At 43.7% G+C, this 26,547-nt stretch overlaps 2 protein-coding genes across 2 annotated transcripts in view; one reads left to right on the top strand and one right to left on the bottom strand.

The window, feature by feature from the left end:
- Nucleotides 1-26,202, top strand: part of LOC119546696 — a 48,325-nt gene extending 22,123 nt beyond the window's left edge. Inside the window, exons 3-4 of the mRNA XM_037853175.1 lie at nucleotides 5,645-5,675; nucleotides 20,434-26,202. Coding sequence (XP_037709103.1) covers nucleotides 21,045-23,726 — 2,682 coding nt within the window. The 5' untranslated portion in view covers nucleotides 5,645-5,675; nucleotides 20,434-21,044 and the 3' untranslated portion in view covers nucleotides 23,727-26,202. The remainder of the gene's footprint in view (nucleotides 1-5,644; nucleotides 5,676-20,433) is intronic.
- Nucleotides 10,615-11,811, bottom strand: LOC119546698 (SUN domain-containing protein 3). Its single transcript, XM_037853177.1, has 4 exons — nucleotides 11,614-11,811; nucleotides 10,986-11,555; nucleotides 10,765-10,931; nucleotides 10,615-10,711 (listed from the first exon to the last, which is right to left on the bottom strand). The coding sequence occupies exons 1-4, from the start codon at nucleotides 11,764-11,766 to the stop codon at nucleotides 10,684-10,686; spliced, it is 918 nt and encodes a 305-aa protein (XP_037709105.1). The 5' UTR covers nucleotides 11,767-11,811; the 3' UTR covers nucleotides 10,615-10,683.
- Nucleotides 26,203-26,547: the final 345 nt, after the last annotated feature.

Genomic DNA, 26,547 nt, shown 5'->3' with positions numbered 1-26,547 from the left:
GTGCTTATGTATGCCAAGTCGGTCCGTGAGGATTTTACCATCACGCCAAAGCTGAGACACAGTGGGCAAACGATGGTTTAAGAGTTCAATTAGATCTTCAGTCATTTGTGGGCACTTATACTTAAACAGTCAATAAATGAAATGGAAAATCCCTTGGCCTCGAGAATACCTTTAATTATTTAATCAATATTATTTTGGCTTTGTCACTTATTAATATTATATTTTCATTGTTCTTTCATCTTAACATCTTTTTTATGCTCGCTTATGCTTGCATAATTTGTTTATTAAATTTTAGATAAATCTGAAATATATAGATATTTTGTGGGACCTTAGAACGTAACAACAAAGAAATCAATTCCAAACTCTATCCTCTTCATCAAAAGAATTTCTGCTGCAAAATAAAAGTAAAATAACACCCTTACGCAGCAGACCCCAAAATTGTTTTATTATTAAGGCTTGCAATTGGAATTTTAATTTTTATTTCATAAGTTATGCGTGTGGAATTTCAAATATTTTATACTTAGAGTGGGTCCTCCGATAAGTTCCTTCCATTTCTATAGCATTTCCCTTGCTTTTCTAGGTTGACTCTTCATCTGCTCTCAATTTTCCGTGTTTGTGTGCGGGAAATTTATTATATTCATACGTGTGTCTGCGCTTGTTTTCGCTCTTCTTGTGTTTCGTACTTTGCTTGTTTGCTAATGGCCTGTGCCCGAAAAGTATGCCACATGGCTTTGTCCCACGGCAGACGTGGCGGCTACTTGATATGCACACCTGGCCACGGCGCCCCAAAACGCACGCTGCCAACCTTAAAGCCCGCCTCGCAGGTAACTAGCTGAAAAGAAAAGAAAACAATGAGGGGCAAGACAAAGAAAAATAGCTACGCAATATCCATGTTTACTTTTCATCATGCCGAAGAGAAAATACTTTTCGATTAGAAATAAGCAGAATACATATAATAATATTACCATATTTAAATGAGCAAGAATGTAAGCTGATGTTATAAAAAATAAATTTTATAATATAATAGATATTATAATATTTATTAGCTAATTAGATTTTTTATAGTATTAAAATTATAGATTTTATTCAATAGAATATCTTTCTAGCTCGTATTTTTTTTAAGTATTAAAAGGCTTGCCTTCCCGATTACTTTTTAAGACCTCGAAAGTCTCTCTCACCTCCACCTGTGGTAGTTAGCTTAAATTAAATAATGATATAATCAAAGAGTGCTCGTACGCAAGGTGCAGTCGTACCTCTATTCCACTTAAGAGTGGCAAAACCCACTATATATCACAATGTCAGCGCACTTAACATAGTTTATCCTCGTGTCGCTGTCGCTGTTCGTGTCTCTGTCTCTCTCTTTGCCCCTGTATCTGTCTCTTTCTCGATCTCTACCCCCCTGCTTAAACTTCTCCCACTCTGCCATTATGCACACGTCGCGCATAACCATAACGATTATGTTAATGCTCTGCAGGGTGGTGCAAGGGGGCGTGAGTGGGTGGCTGGGTGGTTGGCTGAGTGGGTGGCTGGGTGGAAAAACACCTTGCTTCGGGCTTGTTCTTGCGCTGCTTACCTGCTCGTCACTCGCCTTGGCTTATTTCTGCTTTATTTACATGCTCTAAGTAGTTGTAATGGGTTCTCCACAGTCGCGACAAAGTGTTGGCAATAAAGCCAGAGCTCGTCCTTGGTTTAAGCCATAGAGTGGCTATAGAAACCATGAATGACTCCGGCTAGTTTTTCCATTTTCGCATGACACACGGCTCGTGAAGGGATTCTGGCTAACGAGTGTGTGTGTGTGCGGATAATGAGAGGCGAAGTGAATTACACAAGGCATTCAATGGGCGAAAGGATTTTCCGAGGGGTCGTGCCTGAAAATTCTGAATGGCAGAGCCATTTCCATGCGATGGAACGTCATAAAGGGGGCATTGCGACGCAGAGACCCGAAAAACTCAATTGCGCATGCAACGGCCGCTGGGAAAGCGTAAAACTTTCAATTTGCGTTAATGGCATTAAATAAAGTCACTTGCACGCACCCGCACGACCATTACATATTTCGGAAGCGGGACAGGAAACGGAAACTGAAACGGAAACCGAAACCGAACCCAACCCGTCCCACTCGCATTGGCCAGCCACTTAAAAAAGGTTGCCAAAGCCGCTCAAATGGGCTGTGCAGGTTGTGATGCTTTCTTTTGCTTCGGAAATCGCATTAAAAATCATTGGCGAGCCATTTGCAAGGTGGCCAAAACACGACACGAGACCGACCAAAAAAATAAATAAATAAGAGCCGACTAACAAACGAAATGTGGCATGCGTGGCACCAGCAAGAGTTTCGTTTTCGGCTTAAAGCAGCTGAAATCTGGCCAAAAACAACCCAGCCGACGAAGGCAGCCCTCCAATCAGGCAGCAAAACAACACGAAATGTCTGGGCAGAGGTTGGAGAATGTTGTACTTTAGATAAAGTTGCCGCTGCTCCATGTTTGTGCTTGATGTTTTTAGACTTTGTTACAAACATTCGACATGCAATGCACGTAATGCCACAAGAACACATGCACACTTTTAGGCGCACACCGATACTCACTAACAAACACCTGGCAAAAGTTTTTCTTTAGAGACTTTTATCCCACTTTGCTTGTTGTGATATTTTCTTTCTCCAGTTCGTACTCTTGCTGAGAGTGTGATAAGTTTTTCTAAAAACTTTGCCAGGCCCGGAAGAAAAAATACGTAGCCATGGTATAAATAAATATATTTGTTCTTTAATCATCATTAAACTTTTTAAATGCGTGCCAGTTTCCAAGAGTAAAAGATAGCTGAAAAGTTTTGGTACACAGGAAAATTGTATTTTGAATATTCTGCTAAGTCCACTAGGGTCTATGCACAAAAAAAGGGGCCAAAATTTAATTCGCTACAAAAATTTTGTATTTTTCACTCAATACATTTTTTTCAAAGATTTAAGTTTAAGTAAACAATCAGTCAGTTAGAGTATTATATGTTTGCATATCCATTCCATGTTGTTTTTTCACTCAGCCTGATTTCTCGGTCTCCATTGTTGAGTTTATAAAGGGGAAAATTCCCAGAGAGGCAGAGGGAGCAGCCAACCATTTGCCAGGACAAACCTCAGATATTCCCCCGTCACGCATCCGCCCCGTGGGCCCAGCGTCAAAAAGTGTGGCTCACTTTTCGGGGCAAGGCCGAGCGCTGAACATGATTTGTTCTTTACTTACATACCGTTGAGTAAATCACATGCACAAACACAGACACTTCAGAGCCCAGAAACTTGGGCATTTACCGAGCAGCAAACAACGAACAACAAACAAGCAACAAACAGCTAACGGCAAACAGCAAACGGCAGGCGAACAAATTCGAATCTCTCCCAGGAAACTTCACTCCACTTCGACCCACTGCAGTAATAATAATAAAGGGAATTGTTATTGTTTTCTATTAATTTACTTTTGTTGCTGCCTGCTATTGTTGTTTGCCACTGCGCCTTAGTTGCCATTGCCACGTGTGTGGGTGTTCTGGATGTAACATTTTTGTGCCGTTGTCTGCATTTGATTTGATTTGTTTGGTCTTGATTCTATCTGTTGAAAAATTGCTCAACCACGAGATCTGAGTCTGGGGTCTCTGCTGGAAATTGTCTGTCGGGTCGGCACTGAAGTGAGTAAATTGATATAAATAGATTTGAATGTGGAAGTGGAATGCTGTTTGCAACTGAAATGCGCAGAGAATGGTCGGAGCTTTCAAATGAAGCTGGGTATACCAAAAACCCTTAAATGTTATGTAACCAATACAAGATATAGTCTTGTGGCATGGCATTTACAATGGAACTGATAGGCTGCGTTATTTTCTTAAAGTCCCAGAAATGGGAAATAACTAAAATGTAATGTTCGGGCTATGGGGAAAAACAAACTTCATTGCCAAAGTGCAGTCGCAAAGAGAGAAATACTTGGCATAAATTCGTTTTGCATAGTCCGGACCTATTCCAAAAGCAGTAAAAGCATAATACTCAAGAACGGGCCTGCAATTGCAAAGTATTTCTCATAAAATGCCGCGCTTACATAAATATTTAAACTAAAGCAGAGGCATGAAAAGCATTTCTCTATCTGCACTTAGGACTGGGCTAGAAATGGGAAATAAAAGCCCTATGCCAGCTGGCGGCGTTGTATTTTCCCGGCAAGAGGACGTGGACCTGGAGGAGGGCAACGTCTTCAAATTCCCGCCTCCTTTACAATCCCAGCCATCGATCCTTGGGCGGCACACTGACTAACTGAGTGAGTGATGAACAAGTCCTGTGTGTGCGTGGCTGCGAATGCGATTGCAAGGATCTGGGCCAAGCCAGCTGTCCTTGGGCCAGAAAAGCGCTTTTCAATAGAAAACTCAAACTGGCAACATGGTACAGATTGCTTACTAAGACTCCAGCTTTGGCCCACTCTCAACCAAACTGCATAGCTTGAATGGCTGGAATGAGCTCGCAATGAGGCCAAAAATCTCATAAACGATAAGTCAAATTTTTCATGCTCTCTTGGGAAGATGAAATATTATTCAAAGTTTATTTCCCCAATTTTTCGGCAATTATAACGAAAGATAAAAATATAAAATAACATTAAGCAGTTATTTTAGATTGTGTTATAATTCAAATTGAAACATTAATCAGACCTCTAACCTTGTGCCAAAATATCAAAACATAAATTTGACAAAATATAAATCATAAATAAAATGCTGAATATTATCTATTGCGATTATTAAATTATTTTAAATTATTTATTTATACAATGATCAGTTCAGTACAGCAGTCCAACATAATCATAGCAATAATCTGGAGTGCCAGAGAAATCGATAATGGAGATGGGTTTCTTATTTGCGTCAATATAAGTTTTACACGACTTCAGCGCAAAGCGATTTCTGTGGCACCCCTGAATATCAAGAACTATAGTAAAGTTTGAGTTAATTTTGTCACAATTCACCCCTTTACAGATTCGCTTTTTAAGAATGTCTTCCTTTCCGCCTTTGGGTAAAATAATTTTCGCACAGCTGTTTTCAAATCAAGGAAATTCCTCTCCGCCAAGTTCCCATTGAAAGCATTGTAGGGCTGCCTGTCAATCGGCATTTGTTGTTCGCCGAGTTGGCTTCAATTTGTTGCACGCACTTTCGACGCCTTTCGGTTGCAAGTTGCTTTTGTTTTCGTAGCAGAGTGGCAGGCGAGGGCGGAAGGGGGCGTGGCCGCCTCCGCAGGACAGGACACAACTGATATAAGCCAAGTGTCTATCTCGCATCTTGTTGCTGTCATTTCAGGCTAATGTCTTCGCTCCATTTTCCCTTTTCGTGTTCAATGTCTATCGTCATTCCCATTTGGTTTCCGCTCGTCCTTGTCCTTTTTTCCCTTTTTTCCAACCAGACATTGCACTGACTTGTTGTTCTGTTGCTGCTTCTGTTTTCTGCTGACACAGTTGGTAGTTTTTCCCTTTCGTCCTTGATACACATCATTCAAGCCTGCTTAACGTGTCCCATCATATTAACTTGGCCAAGATGCCACTGCCGGAATTTATGCTGAAAGCAAAAACTGACTGTCAGTTCGGGTGGATTAAAGGAGACGTTTCTTTGAATTAATTATTTTACTAAGAAGAACTTTCTTGTTTTCTACTTGCAGATTGCCCAACTATTTCGAAAGCTCTTAAAAGGTATGTAAATGAATGTACATTTTTTTGCACGAGTTAGAACATCCCTTAAGGAACAGTAAAGTATGAACACGATATTATGTGAATTTTACAAAGTTTATAAATAGAAGTAAAGTTATAAATCGAATTAGAAAAGCCATCTACCATATGAACTGCGGAAAGTGCCTCGCTGATTTTCAGCTTAGCAAAGTGAGCAGCACAATTTCCTGAAATTGGCCAAATGTCTGGCAGCGGGCTCAAACACCTGACTCCTTTGAAAGCGTCTGCGAGGGGACTTGAAAAGAGCTCACTGGTGGGGCTTGGCAACCGGCAAAGTTAAGCAGCTTATGGCCCAAACTGATCAATAATAAACGAATTTAGTTGGGAGCTACGGCTCATTATGGCTGTCTGGGTCTGGGGGATTTTCACTCGGAAATTTATAATCCACAAGGCAAACTGCAATTAAAGCGACTTAATTGTTTATTAATGCGCACTTCCCAGCCACGGCGTGAAAAAATAAATTAATTAGTTGCTATTTTAAATATGGCGCAGAAACTGCGCGGTGCTCCCGGTGCCACGAAGGGCCGACTCCGTTGATTAATGCTCCCTGCACTTGTTCGAGGGGCTGCATCTGAATCTGATTCCGAATCCGGGAATGGAAATGGGAATAAAAATGGGGGAGCCAATTTAATTGCTCGCTGGATTTTCACACTAAGTCCATGTTTCCTGCAAACAGCACCGAAATAGCCCCTTGAGATGGGGAATATCACGAACAAGAACGCAAGAAATGGGGGATATGTGGGGGCATGTCGTGTGATGATTAATGAGACAATTTTTATGACATCGCACAGTGGGCGAGCGCATGTAATAGTCTGCCGACATAAATATCCGAAATGTGGCAGCATGAAGTGGAAATGGGCAGATATTAAATTGATTACTTTACTACTGCTCCACAGTAATGGGAGGGCTCTTTGAAAAATTCAAGCTATTTCCTCAGTCTCTGGAAAAATAAAAATTTAAAGTTTCGTGAAAGACGCTGTCAAATTTTGTATTACAAAACTATTTTAAGTTCTTTTATCGCCCATATAGATAGTATTTTTTATAAGACCCCCTTTGTCTTTTTTCCGTCAGCTTAAAGCTTTGGACAGTTTATTTTATTTATTTATGTATTTCTAAAAATAAGTATTTTGGTAATTTAAAACAGTTTTCAATTTAATAAGCTTAAACTTTTTAGGATTTATTCCTGCTTATGATTTTTTCAAAATATAAGAGCTATGTATTTCCAGCTTAGCCAACTAGTGTAGATGTCAAACATTTTAAAGAACTCTTATGTTTTTAGTCCCCTGCCCAGCCAACTGCAGTTCCCGAAACGGGCTAAACCGTCTAGTCAGAAAAGTAATCAATTCGGCTGTCACACAAATGCCAATCCCCGACCACTGTGCATTTGGTAGATCCAAAGGGCACGAAGACTTGTCGCTGGCACATGAATAACATGAATTGCGTTATGAAAAATGTACAACAGCAGTTCGAGGAGATGGATGGATAGCTTGGGGACGAGATGGGATGGTCTGAGCAGGAATATGAGGGGACTTTCGGGGTCTTTCGGGTCTTTCGGGGTCTTCCGGGGACTTTGGGGTCTCTCTGGGTCTGCTGCCATCATTACAGAGCTGAGCGATAAGCGACGTTGCATGCGGCGACACAACCGACGATTGCAGTTTGATGGATATGTACGCACTCACATATGTACTGGATGTGCGTGTGCCACCGACAGACAAGGATGCGAATTGATGTGTCACGTGGGTGCAGTGCCGTTGACTTTGAGGGATTTATATGGAGAGCGCTGACAGCTGGCAAAAATTAGCTGCCAGTCGGCACTCAGAACTCCGGGCTCCAAACTCCTTGAATCGGGAATGGGCAACTCCTGGCGGCATAATTAGCACAAACTCAAAACTTTTCGACTCCGACAGCGAGTGCTTACCATTATTATAGCTCCGGTTGTTAGCCCGGCCAGGCTGCATACATAAACGACCAGCAACTCAAATTTCGAGACCGAAATCCCAAAATGTCAGTGGCCGGCAGCAGCAGACAGTGGAGGGCTGTCAGGGGACAGGACGTCAGACAGGAGCAGCTGCTGCCTGCCAGCTGCCAGTTTGCCTGTTTCCCAGTTTTGCCGGGTTTGCCTGCTTGCCAGCTTTCCAGTTAGTAACAATGCAACAGAGCACTCAGCAAAACTGCAGCAGCTCTCAACGCTCTCATTATTCAAATGTGCTTTTCGATTTGGCCAAAAGTTCTGTTAGCCATCGTCTGTGTAAAAGGATCACTCAAACCAAAAAAGCATACGACTTATGAAAACTGGGGAAAATAAACTTGCAAAATATTTTAAATATTTTAAGGACGCATCCGAGAATCCGCAAAATACACACACATTTTTAAGTCTTCACCTATCAAATACTATATTTTTATTTCCCCTTAATATTTCTTTATATAAAATTCCTCATTATCCATTAAGGTTGGTCTTTCCCAATTTATCCCGCTCGTTGGCAGCAATCTTTACAGCGTGGCCAGGGCGGACAGTGAGGTCTGGGCTGTGAAAAAACTGGGGCAATGCATAATGCAATCGCAATAATCAGAGACAAGAGTGCAAAGTGACAGATCATTTTGAACTCAAAGAAAAATGCATGGCAAACCCAGATGAATCGGGCTGAAATTTATACGTAACTGTTGCTAATGCGAGTAATTGTAGTTCAGTGGGGGATATTAGTTTTGAAGTTTATTTTTACAAAGTACCCAATAAAATATAATACCATATAAATATTTCATGGAATTTAAACTTAAAAGTTAAGTTCTATATTTTAAATACATGATTACGTTTAAAAAAATGTATTGTATAAAATATGCCATATTTTTTACCATTGTAGTCTTAATTATGTTTATGAAATCAACGCATTGGTGTAAACGAAAGACATGCATAAATATTTTCTTTGGAAAAGCTTTTACTAAAATATTCTCATATATACGTACCCATTTCAAGTTATTTTCCAGCTGCACCTCCACGACCACACGGGTTATCTCCTCACTTGTCATGCATTTTCCAGCCAGCTCTCACAAAATCCCCATTTTCCGACACCTCCCCCCAGTCCTCCCCAGCTACCTGTTCTATTGCCGTAACAAATCCATTTTACCTGTCAGCTTTAACGCGTAAGCAAATGGCAAAGCGGCAGCAGCTGGCTAAGAAAGAGCACAAAAAGCGCAAAAAACCCCAAGTGGAGAGCCATCTACATACAGGAATGTATGTGTGTGGGTGGTGGCAGGTGAGAATGGGAGTGTGTGTGTGGGGGCGTGGCACTCGGGGAGGCGCCTCTGATATATTGCCGAGGCGCAATTAGAGTACAGACCGCAGAATGAAACGAAACGCTGGCTGCCGTGTAAACAAGCCACAATTGCGCTGGCGACGAGGATGAAAATGGAAACAATTAAACGCAGGAAAATCGCACACTAAATGCACTAACTAAAACAAAATATTGTTTTTTGGAAAAATATTTTATTACAAAGCCCGTTTCCATTTTCGCTTTCGAACGACTAATTCGAATTCGTTTGGTTGCCTTTGGGTGATTTACTTGATTTTAATTAATTGCGATGGGAGCTAGTGAATTCAACTTTCAACTTATGGTTGTAAAGAGTTTTTAGCATAATCCTTTTGAACAGCACCCAAATAAAGTTCCCATTTCGTTCTGGCTTTCTCAAATCGTTAAGACACAGTTACTGAGATAACTGGAACAGGCTGAAAATCTTTATTTTGGATATCTTTATTTTGGATATCTTTTGCTAAATCCCAGTATTAACTTCAACCATAAAGATTACGAAATGAAAATCTCCATAAAAATATTAGTTCTTAAAACTGTTTGCACAAGATTTCTCTTCATTTTGCCAATGCCTTTGGGGACCATAGGTATAAATCATATTAAACGAATTCAATTGTATAATTTTGTATTTAAGAAAAAGGAATAATATTTCAGTGATTTATCCAAATCCGTTGCAAATCCCCCATACCCTTTTCGACTGAAGAACGGAAATAAATTTTTGAGCAAACAAAATCAAGCACATCTACCGACATTCCCATTTAGACAATCAGACTTTTGTGCTCATGTCCTCCCGTGTGTTTACTCGAAGCACACACAGCTGAAAATTACGAAAACGAATCTCGAGTAAGTCACAAATGGAATCGCATTAAATCAATTCAAACGGAACGGAATCAAATGAAACAATTCTGGGCAGATGGGTCCCTGGGATGGGATGGCTGGGAAATTCCCCATCGAACGCCGTGTAAATCTCAGATGACATTCGAGCATATTGTCGACTAATTAAACGCATGTGCACGCCTGGTACATCCACATTCAAGCGCTAATTAGTCTCGGGGCACTGACAATGTGACACGGCGCAGATCAAACGGCTGACTTTGGTACCGCCACACAGGTCCTGAGTTACTTTGCATTCTCTTTTTTATTTGGTCCACCGTCCCCGTCCCAGGGCGGCATTTTTTATGCCGTGTTCACCCCTCAGCATTCAGGTCGAGCGAAATTAAACGAAAACACACCATTTGCGAAAGATCAAAGCGGATGCGACATGTCTTTGGGGATCCCGAAATTTTCCAAGCGGTCCGTGCTGCGAAATTTAAATTAGTTGCGCCGTTAAACGGGGGACACTTCTGGAAACTGAATGCTTAAAATAGCAAATTAAAGATTTTACAATACTTTATTGTCGGCTTTCTTATTATGATTTTGCTAATTTTTTTTACTTATAGACAATGTATTCGCTTACACGGAGGTATTACATTGTTTCCCCACACAGTTTGATCGATTATAAGTTTTTAAATATCAAAAACATTTTCCATAAGATCAATATAATAAATAAAATTCATTAAATTTTAATGATAGCTTGTGAGGTATATTAATTTTGAACTTCAACGAGGTCAACATTTATTAAGCTTAAAAAAAGAAAAATATAAAAACATTTTAAAAATAAATTAAGCGCGTTACTTCAGTCTTCCAAACACTTCAACGCTGCCGATGAAAAAAAGATTTAATAAGATATTAAGCTCATAAGGAATACTTACCGATATATGCAGGTAGAATTCGCACCGTGGTTCGAGATAAATGCAAAAACCAGATTTCGAAATAAGTTGTCATTGTGCACAGTGTAGCTTTGAGTGCGCCTGTTGGCCGCGTTATCGAAGGTCCACTGTCCCAACAGCTGTCGCTTGGAATTGTTTAACGGGAGACCCTGGCAAATGAAGCTGTTACTAAGGATCAGGATCCAGCATCGATCTTTACTCACATAGACATCGAAATCCTTCGGCGCACTCTTCACGCACAAACTGGGAGTCATTTCGCGGGCCACATGGGTAAGGGTTAGGGCCTCCACGATGATGGTCTTGGCCAGATGAAGGGTCACGATGGCCCGGCTTCCATTGAACCCAAAACAGGCTCCCGGAGAAAGTCCCGGCCGCAGCATATTCACCGGCGGGTTGGCGCTAAAATCCAGTCCCAACAGGGTCTTTACAATATTGGTACCCCCCATGGGCTGGGCCTTCACGTCGATGATCCTGGCCCCCAGATCCTCGGAGGCGTAGTTAATGCGAGGTTTCGCCAGCGAAACGGGTTCCTTTGGGGGACTGAACTGAGCTGTCCGAGCTGAGCAGTCGGCATTCATCAACTGCTTCTTCAGGTTGTACACGTCGTCCATTAAATGTCCGATCTTGCGTTTGATCAAAGTGTCCACATAGGCATTAATGTCGCGGTTATCACACCTCCCAGATCCAACTCCCTTTGGCTCTCCTCCAAGGCAGTTGAACTTGCCCGAGATCTGGCCTCCCCTGCCGTCCACCTGCTGCTGGCGGAGCATGTGCTGGGGAATATTACCAGGTTAGTGGGTCCTTTTTATATAGGTTAATCCATATCCTCACCGATATATCGTCCACATCCTCGCGAAGGCGCATTATTCCCATATTATTCCTGCTGTTGTGCGCCATTAGGTAGTAGAAAAACGCCGAGAGCAGGAAAAATGAAAGCAAATAGGAGAGGCAGACTCGCTTGCCAGCGCGACGACAATGGTCCATTTTAGATCAGAAATATATATAGCTTAGGCCAAATTGTTTCAGGGAAAATTGTGCAAAAGACTACTTAGATGTGAGTTATATTAAATCTCTGCCTTCCTGTCAACCGATTCATAGCTTAACACTGCACCACAAAAAGAAGTGTTCGATAATGGGGCCAAAGGAATTCAATGAATCAGATTTAATTCCCCAAGAAAATCGCTGGAAAATGAACAATTGTTGAGAATAATGAGGCGAAATCGCATTTGGTGCGGCAGCATCTGCGAAAGTCTCTAATTGTCAATGGCTAAATAATTGAGAGCCGAGAGCAAAAGAAGCAGCGAACGCGGGGAAGGGCCAACGGAACGTAATAGCATTAAGGAAAAATCCAAATGAAAATCACTTTAAATGCTAAACAGCTGGTTGCCGGCCGAGGCGAAATAAAAACACACAAAGCGCCCTCGGCCCTTTAAGCGTCCATTAAAAATTTAATAACTCTGGCCCGGGCCAAATGCAATTTTGTGAAAATTTCTAGCAAAATTAATTAGTCAAACAATCCATCAGGACGGGGCCTGGCCAGTACGAAACGGACCGAACTGGACCAGCACATTGTGCCGGCCCCAAAGTCCACAAAAAGGTACGAAATCCCGCAGAGAAGGCAGCGTGAACGTGACCATCCTCGGTATGAGATGGGGGTTTTTCATCCCAGCAGTCCTTTTGGCCCAGCTCACGTGCGTTGCCTAAGCTGGCAAAATATTGACCCGAAGACCGGACGAGATATTTGGGTTACGGACGGGCGCAGACGTCCGAGGCCAAGTCCCAACACTTCAAAGGCCGTAGCGAATGTAATTTTAATCAAAAATTGCTCAGGCCCGAGAAATCCCAATACAGGAATTCGGATGTGGTCGCTAATCCTTCTTGAAGGCAAACGCTGTACGCATTTCATTTCCATATATTTATGGCCTCTTCGAGCTCAAACAGAATCGCTAAAGGAGGCTCTTAATATTTCGATAACTTGACAGACCTTGAGGAGCGTGTCCACTTCGTGCTGGACCATTTTCCTGTTTAATCGACTTTTGTGCTGCGCAATCACGACCCGAAACATTGACAGGGAGCTGGAGACACGTCCTCGTCAGCAGACAGTAGACAGGGGACAATTAATTTTTAATGCAACTGCTCGACAGATCAGCAGCAGAGCCGGACACAAACAAAAACGGCATCGTTGAGGGCAAGTGGCTCTGCTAATTGCACTCATTCACACGGCGAGCGACAACAAAGGCGGTCTGAAGGGGCATCCTCGGCGGCAGCAAGTGCAGGGGATTGCAAGTTGCAACAACATCGGTGGCAAGTTGGCGAAGGAGGAGGAAGAGTCGACTCCTTGGCGCACGGAAACGGAAGCGTTAGTTGCAAGGATATGTTGCAGGGAAGCACAATAGTTGGGGTTACCGTGGGACGAGGCTGTAGGTTTAGTTCCTGAAAATGTAGGGTGCTAATTTTAAATTTTAAACCATTAAAATAATATGTTGTGAATTTATTTAAGGGTGTTTTTTGAAAGCATACTTATTTACAGGATTCAGTACAAATAAGAAAAATTAAAATTACTTGGTTTGACATAAATATTTACTTATATGCTTAGAATAAAGAATGGAAAATTTATTTAGATTAAAAATCTTATAAGGGTACTATATTAATTTTGTTCTTCTTTTTTTTATTCCGTCGTATTTGAAAGCTTACTCATGGCGCATATAGTTTTGGGATCCTCCTTGAAACCTTGTTTAATGAGTCGTCTGTACTACAGACCTGTTCGGATATTTTTATCAAAAACTTTGTCGAACTCGATTTTACTTGTAATCCGTTATAAATTGAACTTCGAAAACGATTAGTAAATATTTTAATAAATACTCTTATCCAAGAATAACACCTTTGAAAGGATTTAATATTTGTGCAAATTGAGTTTGAGTTAAACAGACATTTCCACAAGCATCGATACAGTAAACCCCTATCCTGTTCCCAATAAAATCAATTGGTCCCACTGTGCGTGCTGCGATTGTGTGCACTGCAATTACGTGCCATTGAGGCAGCCCATTGTTAGTGAGGACTGCAGATAGCAAATAGTCGCATCCCGAAAGAGGAGTCCCTTCAGAGTCCGGCGTTTACGGAGCCCCCGTCTCCGTCCGCTTTAGCAGTCCACTGTCATTGCCTATTTCCGGCGTAATTGTTATGCCAATTTTTAAGGACCAGCCAGTGTGTGGAATTAAATGAAAATCAAATAAAGCCGGGAAGAGCGAAAAGATCGCATAAATGCGGTTAAATTTGCAGCGTTAAATGTTAACAGTCGATTTTCCGATGCACACAGTCGTCCCATAAAAATATCAACGCGTATTTGCGTGCTCCTTTCTTATCTACTTGTGGCCCAAAACCCTTCCTTTGATAAGCCCCCTCTGCCTTTTGGCCCATCAGCCCCTGACATTCCTCGTCATCATCATTCCGGCTTAGACTTTGGGGGAGTGCAAATTGACAATTTCTGTGAAATTGCACAAATACGAGCCTGTGCTCCAATTTTTTATGGCAAATTACCCAGCCGCATGTGTGGATGGCTGGGGGCGTTGGGGCGTGGCTTTTGCAGGCAGGAAAATGTCATAAAACCGTTTGGTAGACGCCGGCGCTACGGTTGGGTTTTTATGATTGGTTTTTAGGCGGCTTTCCCTTTTGAAAGAGGGAAAAGAAAGGGAAAAATAAATAAAATATAAACTGCGTTATGTTTATGCGCCAAAAAAGCGAAAGAGGGACCCAGAAAAGCTATCAGGACGTCATCAGCCAGCGTATAATTAAACATTACGCGAGGGCAATAAAAAGATGAGACAAAAAAGGAGGATATTGCAGCATTTGAATGGTTCCGAAAGGAGGAATAAAACACCGAGCATATGTATTTACGATAAAAGAATGAGTGCTGATTAGGGTTGGTTAAAAAACCTGCCTTTTTTAAAGGCGCCCAGCTAAAGCAGAGCTAAAATTACACTTCAATTATATTAAATAAGTATTGAATACTTTATTTTTACCCGAAGCTTCCGTTGGCAACTTGTACCGTCGATATTTCTTGAAGCGAAAACAAACATTATGAAAAACAAATTTGTTCCTTTGGCAGCTGTTGTTTTCGAGAAAAGTTTTTCTTATATTAAAAAGCAATTAAGCTGCATATAAGAGTACATAAAGTTAATAAACAGACAAACTGCATAAATTTCCCCATTTTATTAAGCTCAGTATTTTTGGCAATAATTTACGCAAAATAAAAGATGTCCCCTCCGGTATTTGTTTTCGATGGCAAAAATGCCGCACAATATTTGCGAAACTTTAAAGCAATTAAAAAGTTTGTGCACTGCCATGATTTCCATTTCCCCTCGCCGCCGCACCTTATAGTAAGTCCGAAGGTCCGAGAGGAACTTTCCGGGCAGCAGCTGCTGGCCAAGAAAACGGCAACATTAGGGCACACACATACCCCTAGTGGGAACATAATAATGATAAACATAATATGCCGCTGAGTGCCTGGAAGTATGCTTAATTCTGGGCAACTTTAGTGCCTTTAAGTTGCAGGCGGGACGCAAGAAACGGGGAATCCCCTTAAGTGCGCGCTGGACGCTGGGAAAGTCGGTGGGAAAAGTTGCTCCTCATCTGCTTTTCCAGCCCGTTGGAACCGGGCTCCTTTCTCTAAGTGCACATGCCACAAACAACCCAGGCTGCTAGGCAAATGTACATCGAAATGCGAAATGGCAGCAGGACGAAAGTGCTCAAAGGAATGCCGGCTGAGGCGTTTATTTGCGTTTATAATGTGTGAGCTATTAAAATTTTAGAGGCTGTTAGTGGGGCTCTGTTCGTGCGTCTGGCGCACTTGAATTAAAATTGTTTCTGCTGCAGCATAAAATGAAAATTAGTTGATTTTTTATACGTCTTCGTGCGGAAGGAGCGCAGCTCTTAAAGCTTTTAGGGCTGCAGCAGCTGCTGCTCGGCTGCCACAAAAAAGTCTTTTAAGTGAAAATTCTCACAACGCTTGTTTGGATTACATTCATATTCATATTTGTATTTTCGCTTGTGTTTGTGTTGGCAAGCGCAAAGTGGAAATTAACATAAAACAGAGGCAACGCGGGGCGAATACTTAATGCCAAGCCGAAACCGGGATGCCCTCGAAATAATGCAGGAATTAATTGCACACAGAGAGACCAAACATTTCTAAGATCTCTGTGGGACATAAAATATTTAATTTATGCAGCAGAATCACCGACTCCGCCCATGGACTCTTTATCTCCCCGCATCGCACTCCCGTTTGAGGCCCGCAGAGCTTAACGAACCCAAAAGTCCTGGCTCTTTTATTTACTTTTATATAAATATTTTTTGCCGTAAGCTATGGCATTTTTTGCACCTCTCGGATTCAGCTGCAGCTTATTTTTGATGCATATTTTATTTTGCCATTGCATGCGTAATTTTATTTGCCGCCACGCCCACTGCGCCCTTCCCTCCACGGTGTTGTTGCTGCGGCTAGTTGCGGGCTCGTAATTCGCAGCGAAGGTATAAGTTTTATGACCATTGCTGCGATTTTTGTTGCTGATGTGGCAAGTGTTGCCAAAATTTGTAGCCTTTTTCTAGCCGGATACAGGTTAGGTTTTTAAATTGTAATCTAATTTGTAATGAGTAATTCCAATACGTTCCAAATTTTTAAAAGTAAAAGTTTCATAAAAATGTAACATTAAACATGAATTATGTGGCTTCAAAACGGTTAATATTTTTTAGTTAATATTACGTCTACTTTACTACTTAATTTATAAATGTGTCTAAAAGTAGGCAGTAAAAAGGGAATTCTTTTCAAAATCCATGGTAAAAATATATTGTAGCATTAAGTATTTTAGCACGTCTTAAAGATTTCCTCAGCTCTTGAATTTCTGTGATATTGTCGATTCGTTTTGAACATCTTAGCTGTTTATCGTAAATTAATATTTTACGCTTTATAAATTACTTACTTTTTAAGTTTAATAAAATTGGTTACTTTGGAAGGACTTATAAATATGTCCAGAAGTAGGCAGTAATGCCATTCTTTCCACATCCGCGCTTGAAATATATTGTAGCATACTGTTAGACACTTTTATACGATTTTCTAAGCCCTTGTGAATACTGTGGCACCCTTCATATATCTGGAATATTCTAGCTGTTTTTCGTAAGCTGCCATCACAGGTTGCTGCTGCTTGGGTCCTTTGGCAGGTTGTAAAAAATTTATGCATTTTACAACAAAATGCTGCTTGTTGTCGCCACTGTGGCTGCACCTGGGCGGACTGTTGTCGTCGTCTCGCTGCCAGAATATGCACGGCAATGTGCCAAATTAAGTGCTCTGCCTGCCAAAAAGGAGTAGCGAAAAACACGAAAAAAAGGATCTCGACGGGACGAGGTCCTGTGCCAGGACGTCGCTTAAGTTGCGATGTAAATTTTAATTTTCACATGTTATGACATGTTCGCAGCGCCCCTTTGAAGTTTTCCCACGACTGCATGACTAATTCCGAGTGCGGCTTTAAGAGGCCCAAAGAATTTAGGGGAGAGAAGGCCTCTGTTAAATTGGTGTTGTTAAATTTGGTTATGCAATTTGTTGGCCTTCGAAGAGATAGCCCGGAGTTGTTTGGTGGTTGACTGGCTTCGTCTTGCCAACGGCAACCAGCAAACGCTTGGCAAATTGCCATTTTAACGCAGCTGTTGATAAGTTTTTAATTAGGTTTAGGCTTATTAGTTGGCCTAGGCCATAGAATGGTGCGGTTTTGGAAACATTCTCGGTCTTAAGCTTTTATTCTGGGAGAGGAAATTTAAATTAAAATCAATAATTTAGCTTGTTTGAAGTTTAACAGGCTTTTACTAAATTTTAAGCTATGAAATTCCTCAAACCTTTTAAAGTAATATGTTAAATGTATCTGAAATGAAAATGTGTTTAAACTTGAAACCTATTTATAAATAAACTATCTCTAAGATAAAGCTCTGCTAATAACGGCAGCCTGCCTCAAGCCTATATGATTGCCTAATAAATTTGATGATGGTATAAATTCCACCTCTCAATTTACACATTTAATTATCACGCATACGTCATGTTGTACAGGCGCAAACAAAAATATCTTGAAAGCTCAGACAAAGTGTTTTTTCGCACTCAAATTATCCGCATCGATAGCCTGTATTATCAGAGTCATCAATATTTCAAAGGGATTTCACAGCCAGCCGATAGCGCAATCACTTTCTTATGAAATTTTCATTTGCTCGTGAGTGAAAGGTCAATTTGGTGTAAATGCCTATTGATTTTTCGATCGAGCCAACGGAATGAAATTGAAATTATTCCCCGTGACAGCAGTTTAGAGGACGTGTCAATGTCTGGGTCTGCGAAAACATGGGACATGTGAAAAATAAAATAAATATTTATCTAGCCCAAATAATTCCAGAAATTCCAGAAGTAGCCGTAGCAGGCAGGAGTTGAACAAATCTCTCAAATTGCCCGAGGCTGCTGCGTTCATGTCGTCTTATTAAATCACACAGGATAGAAAAAGTTTTGGGCCAGGACGGATGTGGGCTGTTGGATGTGGGATGTTGGGGATGTTCCACACACTGGCAGAGGTTCAACTGCCTCTTGGTCTCGACTGTCAAATCATTCTGTGATAAGGATATAACAAATGTGCACACTCCACTCACACAGATGCGAGCCAGGATTTTCTATCTCGTGTCTGTGTCTGCTTCATAACTGACAAATGAAAATGTCAAAAAATGTTTGCTGACAAGCCAACCAAATGAGAAAGAACATTTTCCATTTATCTCTGGGCCCAAGTTGCCGAGAGAGACATTTCCGAAATTTAATTAAAATTTCGATTCGGCTTAAACTAACCGAGAACAGCAGGAAAGAACTATTAAATTGTTCAATTAGGCAAAAACCAATAACAATATTTACAGATGACTAAGGAAAAATCTAAATAATTGATATTGGAAAATGGACACTTATTTTTCTGACCTTGCAGTGTGTTGTGGGGAATTTCCCCTGTGTTATATCACTACCAAAGCATTTCTCTAATTAACAGACCGCCATTGTGTAAGTCAGGGCCTAAAGTATCCTCACCTGCCCGGGGTATCATTACATTCACGACTTCAATTTCAGACTAAGCACCATGCATTTGAGTGAAAGCCGAAAGCAGCTGCGGCAACAGCATTAGGCCATAGAAAGTCGGTGGCCATGATTAATGTTCGGTTATTAATAATGTCCTGCTGTCGGTCGAGGAACGGACTTCAGGTGCCTGCCAAATCAAGTCAATTTGCTGGAATCCGAGTATCCATTACGCATTTGCATTGGCGCCAGACTGAAATCCAAGTCAGCCCGTAGTATTCGGCGTGGGAGAAATGGCAGCTAATGAAGCGCCGGAATCTTTTTGGACCCGCCTTTGTTCGACTAGCTCATCTACGGTTTCTCAGAATCAGACTCACATCAGAACCAGAACCAGGGGGAAATCTGGGGCTTTGTTTTATGTTGTTTTCCACGTAGACGCAATCTCTCGGTGCGCACAATAAACCTGCATTTAAGTTAATTTTCCTGTAATTTATCTGTTATTTAACTAAGGCAGCCATCGTGCAATATGTTGCATGATTTATGCCTGACATTTTCAATTGTTTATTGCTCTCGTTTCCTGCTCTACTTCGGTCCGCCTTTGTTTTTCACTTAGATTAATTTTGACAAATATAAATGTCAGCCTGCCCAGGGGCATTTAATGAACTGCCCTCATAAAAATATGAATAACAAGCAGGTAATGTCAGGAACAAGGTGGAGAAGCATAATGACGCGCCATAATGGGGCCAGCAAATTATTGGGATTATATCAACAAAGCGACCAATCCATTTCCATCCAATTAAAGTCGGACAATCGCACTCAATTCGTACTTTCGCTGTGTCAATGCCGGGAGTGCGATTTCCATTTCATTTTATCCGGCCTGGTGTGTATTTACATAACAGAGATATCGATTCGGATTCGGATTCGCAGAAGAGTGCAATAATTAGCTTGTCGGGGCCCTTGATTCACTGGCCAGCTGAAATCGAGACGAGCCGATCCGATCCGATCCGATTTATTATGCAAGAAAACAAACACTTGAATAATTGAGAAGCCTCGTTGAAATGCGGAGTGCAGCAGCCGGCGAAAACTATTAAAAATAAATCAGCCGGCTCAGACGCAGAAATTGCCCGTTTTTATTGGGAATAAATTACCTCGCCTGCGCTTAATTTATGGGTCTATGTCACGCAGATAATGAGCCAAATTATTTTCAATTTATTTGTGTGTTAATCGCACGAGAGGAAAATTAGTTCGGCTGTAATCACAGAGTGCACTTAATGTGTAAGGATTCTGTTTTTGTTAGTTTAATGTCATTTACAATTTCTAAATCGAAAGGTTGGAGTTTAATTAATTTTGCACTGACATAAAGATAATAAATAACTAATCGGAGTGGGAAAATTGCTTTCCACAAAATATATGCTGAAATATATTTGGTTATTTATTAAAATATTAAATCCATTGATAATTAAAATACAACATATTGACATAAATAATGACTTGTATATATAATGTTAAATTAAAAAAGTTATTAAATGAACCTAGGCATCCTTACTAATCCTTCCTCTGTGTCTCTTTTAATTTTCTTGCAGGAACCGGCATTTAAGGACACACAAAACAACTTCGACAAGAACACGCGGCAAATGCATTACATTATAATTTCATTAAGGACAAAAGCCTTTCTCCGCCGGCAGTGAAACAACGTTGCCGGGAGATAAAGGGGGAGAAGGGAGAGCCGAGAGCGCGGAGAAAGGCGTAAGGAGAAAGTCGGAAAGCCGCAAAAGGCGACAATAGCCCCCGAGCCCATTGCCTACTTCTGGGCGCTGTCAAGCGAAAATCAAGGACCTGGCGTTTTTATGAAATTAATACAAAGGACGTCGCTGAAGCAGTAGAACTGGAAGTGGAAGTGGAAGCGGAAGTGGCAGCCATGACAAAAGCCGCGGCGACAGGACAATGATGGGCGGCCCTTCGATAGCGATTACAGTGGGAGTAGCGCTGCTTTTATGGCCCGACAATCCTGCTCCTCGAGCAGACGTGACAGCCTCCGATCGGCTAATAATATTTACCCGCGGAGAGAGCCCCGCTGCATAATTTGACATGCCAACGTGAGCCAGCTGGCGCAAAATATTTACCAAAGAGCCGGGAATCCCCGAGAACGAAACTTAGAAAAATCTCTGAAGAACGGAGCAGGCCACTTGAGACAATGAGGGCTCTGCCAATCCTGGTATCACTGCTCACTCTTCTGGCCCCAGGCCTCGCCTGTCCGCCCGAGGTGTGTGTGTGCAAGTGGAAGGGCGGCAAGCAGACGGTGGAGTGCGGGGGCCAGCAGCTCTCCAACCTGCCCGAGGGCATGGATCCGGGCACCCAGGTGCTCAACTTCAGCGGCAACGCCCTGCAGGTTCTGCAGTCGGAGCGGTTCCTGCGGATGGACCTGCTCAACCTGCAGAAGATCTACCTGTCGCGCAACCAGTTGATCCGCATCCACGAGAAGGCCTTTCGCGGCCTCACCAACCTGGTCGAGCTGGATCTCAGCGAGAACGCGCTGCAGAACGTGCCCAGCGAGACGTTCCAGGACTACAGCTCCCTGATGCGCCTATCGCTGAGTGGGAACCCCATCCGGGAGCTGAAGACCTCGGCCTTCCGCCACCTGTCCTTCCTCACCACCCTGGAGCTGTCCAACTGCCAGGTGGAGCGCATCGAGAACGAGGCCTTCGTGGGCATGGACAACCTGGAGTGGCTGCGGCTAGATGGCAACCGGATCGGGTTCATCCAGGGGCCGCACATCCTGCCCAAGTCGCTGCACGGCATCAGCCTGCACAGCAATCGGTGGAACTGCGACTGCCGCCTGCTGGACATCCACTCCTGGCTGGTCAACTACAACACCCCGCTGGCCGAGGAGCCCAAGTGCATGGAGCCGGCGCGGCTGAAGGGCCAGGTAATCAAGGGGCTGCAGCGGGAGCAGCTGGCCTGCCTGCCGGAGGTGAGTCCCCAGTCGAGTTACACGGAGGTCAGCGAGGGCAGGAACATGTCCATCACCTGCCTGGTAAGGGCCATCCCGGAGCCGAAGGTCCTCTGGCTGTTCAACGGCCAGGTGATGAGCAACGACAGCCTGGTGGACAACCTGCACATGTACTACTACATCGACGAGACCATCGGCGTGAGCGGCGCCGAGGAGAAGCGCAGCGAGATCTTCATCTACAACGTGGGGGCGGAGGACAACGGCACCTTCTCCTGCGTGGGCCAGAACATCGCAGGCACCACCTTCAGCAACTACACCCTGCGGGTGATCATCAAGGAGCCGCCGGTGGTGAACGAGGTCTCCTTCCCCAGGGACTACATGAACTACATTGTGGCCAGCAGTGCCGGCGGCGGCATCATCTTCGTGGTGCTGCTCTGCACCATTGTGGTCAAGTGCAAGAAGAGCTCGGAGCCGGCCAAGCAGCGCAAGAAGTGCGACCAGGTGACGAGCATCGCCGGCGGCACGGACTCCTCGACGGGCAGCACCCAGGACACGGGCATGGGCATGATGAAGTGCGCCTCGATCCTGAACGACGGCGGGGACAGTATGAACGGGAATGCGGGACTCCTGCTGGGCGACACCATGACACCCACCAAGGCGGCGAATGGGGCGGCTGGCGGGGGCATTATCCTGGGCAATCAGATGAAGCAGAACCTCCTGCTCTACGCCAGTCCCAATCCCGGCCAGCAGCAGCAGCAGCTGCAGCTGAATGTCAACCTGATGGGCGCTGGACCGGGCTCACCCCCACTGCTCCTGAGCAATGGCCATGGCTTGGCCGCCGCCTACTGCTCCCCGCCCGCCTCCCTACGAAACTACCAGGAGAAGAATCCGGACCTGGTCAACGATGCGGAGAGCGTGAAGCACAAGCTCAAGACGGCGGTGAGTCTGGACGGGGCCGGGGAGTACGAGACGCAGAGCGACTGCGGCCAGTACGAGGGCTGCTACCAGCTGGCGGCGGCCCCACATCCGCATCAGCATCCGGGACACCAGCACCCGCACCCGGGACACCCGCTGATGGGCCGCTTTGCCCAGGCGATGACCACCTTGCCGCGCGGCATGCAACTGAAGCCGGCTCCCCACCAGGTCGATGTCCACCTGAACCCGGTGTGCTTCCTGGGCCAGGACGGATCCTTCGCCTATGACTATAGCAGTGCCCACCTGGTGCAGCAGCCACCGCAGCAGCAGCAGCAACAGGTGCAGCCGGCCGCCAACTTCTACCGCACCTTGCCGCACAACCGGTTGCACAAACAGCAGCAATTCCAGGCGGCGGCTGCGGCAGGCGGCAATGTGGGTGGAGGCAATCCAACCCTGCGCTACAGTCTGGAGGCCGAGTTCATCCAGAGGGGACCGACGGTGAGCTACGAGAAGTACCAGCTGCCCAACGTGCGCTTCACGGCGGAGGGCTATCCGCAACAGCAGCAGCAACAGCAGCAACAGCAGCAGCAGCAGCAACAGTTGCAGCTGCAACATCAGTTTCCCTCGCCGCCAGAGGGCTACAAGAGCGATCTCGCGGTGATGCCGGCGCCCTTTCAGCAGTGGCCCAGCTGTCTGCCCGGCTACCGCTTTGCCCAGTCACCCACCAGCCAGCCGGCGGTAGCCACGCCCCCTGCCGCAGTGGTGGCCGCCCCAGGACCTCCATCCTCGTCAGCCGGAACCACACAATCCACCATCCCGGAGCTGGACGAGAGCGAGGCGTGTTCGCCGCGCCTCGAGGAAGCCGCCGCCGCGGCGGCCGGGTCTGCGGCGCCACCTGGCGGCGAGGAGGAGAACTCGGACTCCGCGAAACTCAAACAGCTTAATGGACCGCTGGCCGACAGTCCCGACGAGGGCTACGTGGGCGATGGCCAGGAGACCAGCGACATATGACCCGGCCAGCAGCCGGCAGCCCAGCAGGATGAAGCGGCCTTAGACGATTCAGTGGCCCTGTAAGCGGCCAGGCTGATCAGCAAAACCAAACCACTCATAGCCTAAGTTCCGTCCCCGACTTTCCTTTACTTACTTTTCCCTCTTTCTGTTTGTTGGTTTGCCCGCAAAAAACAGGCAAACAAAAGGCAGACCCGAGTTTAACCTAATAATTGGCGGAAGGAGGGAGCTGGAAATGCCAGTCCGAAAAGAGGAAGGCCCAGAAAACCAAACAAAAGGAGCGCAGTTAGAAGATATCTTGGGCAAGCCGAAGTTTAAATACCCAAGCTAAAGGGATCTGTTGCGAATTGATTTCTGAGAATTTTGATAAAGTTGTAGGCTATTTAAAATTTGGAAATTTAGAAAATCAACCAACAAATTCCAAAAGGTCAAGTTGAAAAGAAATAGAAGGGAACTTCCCTGGGCTGCCACCCGAATCAGTATGATTATTAAATCACTTTAAATGTCGTTTTGGGTGTCCAGAAATATGCAACAATATATTTCGATGAAAACATTCAGAAAGACGAGTATCCTTTATTCACTGCATACTTTTAGACACCTTAAATGGCACATGAAAGCGATTCCATTACGTTTTCTTGTTTTCAGTTATAAGAAATCATATTTAAAATGCTGCACAACTTAGTAGCCTTTTCCCCCGAAATCCCACTCTTTTCCAGGACCCTTTGCGGTTAGGGTATTTGGCGAAACAATAGGCGGACCTAACCTAATAAAGCCGAAAAACAAAGACGCCGCTAAACAAAAGCCTCTTGTCGTTGTTTGTTTCTGTTTGCTGCGTGCTTCGAGTGGCAAGCTGGCAGCATTTTATTTCCGCTGATGTAATTGAAAAACTTTTTCATTTAATATAAAGTTTTCAGCAGCTTCCCCGCAGCACAATGGCGAAAAGAAGGCAAGAAAGCGAGTGGAGGCAAGAAATCCCAGGCCTACTAGACTAGACATATGGGGTTCCTATGAGTGTGTGCCCTGCCGATTGGGTCTTGGGATCCTGGGTTCTCGCAGGCGTTGTTAGTTGACAATCGACGGGGAAGTCCCAGGCCCACCCCTTCCGAGGACCACTTCACGGGGTTCCGAGTCGGTGGCTCACTTCAGAGCCAAGTGGCATGTGTTTTCGCCATGGCGACACCTGCTCTCCGTGACACAAAGGACTCCAAGTCGAGGACCGGCTGTTGAACTGTTGAACTGTTGAACCTCTCACAGCGAAGGGCTAAGTCGAGAATTCCGGCCGAAAATCGCGAGTGGCATTAAGGGCTTCTGCTTTGTAGTGTGCTCTAGTTTATGAAATTTTAATTCGGGCCACATCCGCTCCACTGTTGCACTTAAATAATTTATAGCATTTATTTCCACAGAACTTTCTTCGGGTCGCAAGCAGGCCTTTCCCTTTCACCCACCTCATCCCATGCCATCCCATCCTGACTTTGATTCTCCCGCCTTAAGTTTGTTGTATCGAATCGAACAGGCATGAACACAAGTGTTTCCGGGTAACATTAAAGTAGATATCGTAAATTAGAGCGGCTAACATTGTAAGAACTAACTAAATATAGGATAACCCCAACCGTTTGAGACTTGTATGTAAATGTAGCTATAGAGATCGTTTAAGCAGAGCCCAAGCTTTCACCTTTTAAAGTAAATGTTCTGTAAAGTGTTCAAGAATCTCCCACTGTAAAATAAATTGGAAAAGAATCGAGAAGAGCGGAGATTGCAAAACGCTTGCAAAGTGTTTTGAGAAGGCAAAAACATACGGTTAGCAATAGCTAAAATGCATATGAGGAAGCGAGGGCAGAAGCAATCATTTAAGCACAATATGGAATATTGTAAATTGCATAAATAAATCATTAGACGTAAGAACAAGGCAAACACTAACACCTGCAGACACACTCACACACTCGTACTCAGAATGATTTGTGTATCTAGCGAACGATTAAGTTTTATTTTCACCAAGTGAGTTAGTTGGCAAATGCACCTAAGGAATATAGCAGCGGACACTAAATTAACAAAGCGAAAAATACCACAAAAAACATTTTAGCCTAGCAAACTGTTTAAATCTCAGCCCAAACACAGACACACTCGAAGGTATATTAAACAAAGAATTGCCTACAGGCGGAATAATTTTAAATATTATATGGCATACACTACAATATAAAGAGAATGTTTAGCATTAAGTTAATGGTTAGGCAAGGCAGAACATATACGCATAAAGCAAATAAAAGGCCCATAAACGGTCGCAGAACATTTAAAGGATAACAGAGAGAGATTAAAATTCAGAACGACAATGGGGAGACACAATCTAGTTATAAATTAATTTTCTAAGTTAAATTAAAACTTAAATGCATACTGATAATAACAGCAGCAAAGTGTAAAAAGGATAAGAGAGAAATTAAACCGAATAAAACGCATTAAACTGAAGAATTTAATAAAAACTAAATGATGTCGTCTTTTATTCAAGCCAAATGGCCGTTGCAGCGCCAACAAAGGGGATGCAAACAATTCCAGCGATTGAATATTAAATAGATGGAAATGGAGCCTTTCTTCTTTTTTGCAGCTGGATAATGCCGGACTAACAATGAATGGCGTGGGAAATGCAAATGCGCCGCTAAGTAGGCTACGCAAAAAACCTTCTAGAGTTCCAGTGAATGCTAAGCCAGATGTGTTGGAATATTGAAAGCAAATTAAATGGGAGATGAACGGTGTGGGGCTAGAAAAATGGAGATAAATACCTTTTTTGTTGATTAAAGTATCGTACCCTGAACTTGGTCCTACTGAAAAATTA

This window comes from Drosophila subpulchrella, chromosome 2L (genome assembly GCF_014743375.2).
Source record: "Drosophila subpulchrella strain 33 F10 #4 breed RU33 chromosome 2L, RU_Dsub_v1.1 Primary Assembly, whole genome shotgun sequence".
In the NCBI taxonomy this organism is placed as follows: domain Eukaryota; kingdom Metazoa; phylum Arthropoda; class Insecta; order Diptera; family Drosophilidae; genus Drosophila; species Drosophila subpulchrella.
This window is presented reverse-complemented; position numbering and strand designations above follow the sequence as displayed.

What these genes read in the sequence shown, in the direction of transcription:
- LOC119546698 (XM_037853177.1), bottom strand. Translation starts at nt 11,766, where the DNA reads ATGGACCATTGTCGTCGCGCTGGCAAGCGAGTCTGCCTCTCCTATTTG. An exon ending in AGGATGTGGACGATATATCG is followed by an intron (nt 11,556 to 11,613) that starts GTGAGGATATGG and finishes AATATTCCCCAG; the next exon opens with CACATGCTCCGCCAGCAGCA. An exon ending in AATTCTACCTGCATATATCG is followed by an intron (nt 10,712 to 10,764) that starts GTAAGTATTCCT and finishes TTTCATCGGCAG; the next exon opens with CGTTGAAGTGTTTGGAAGAC.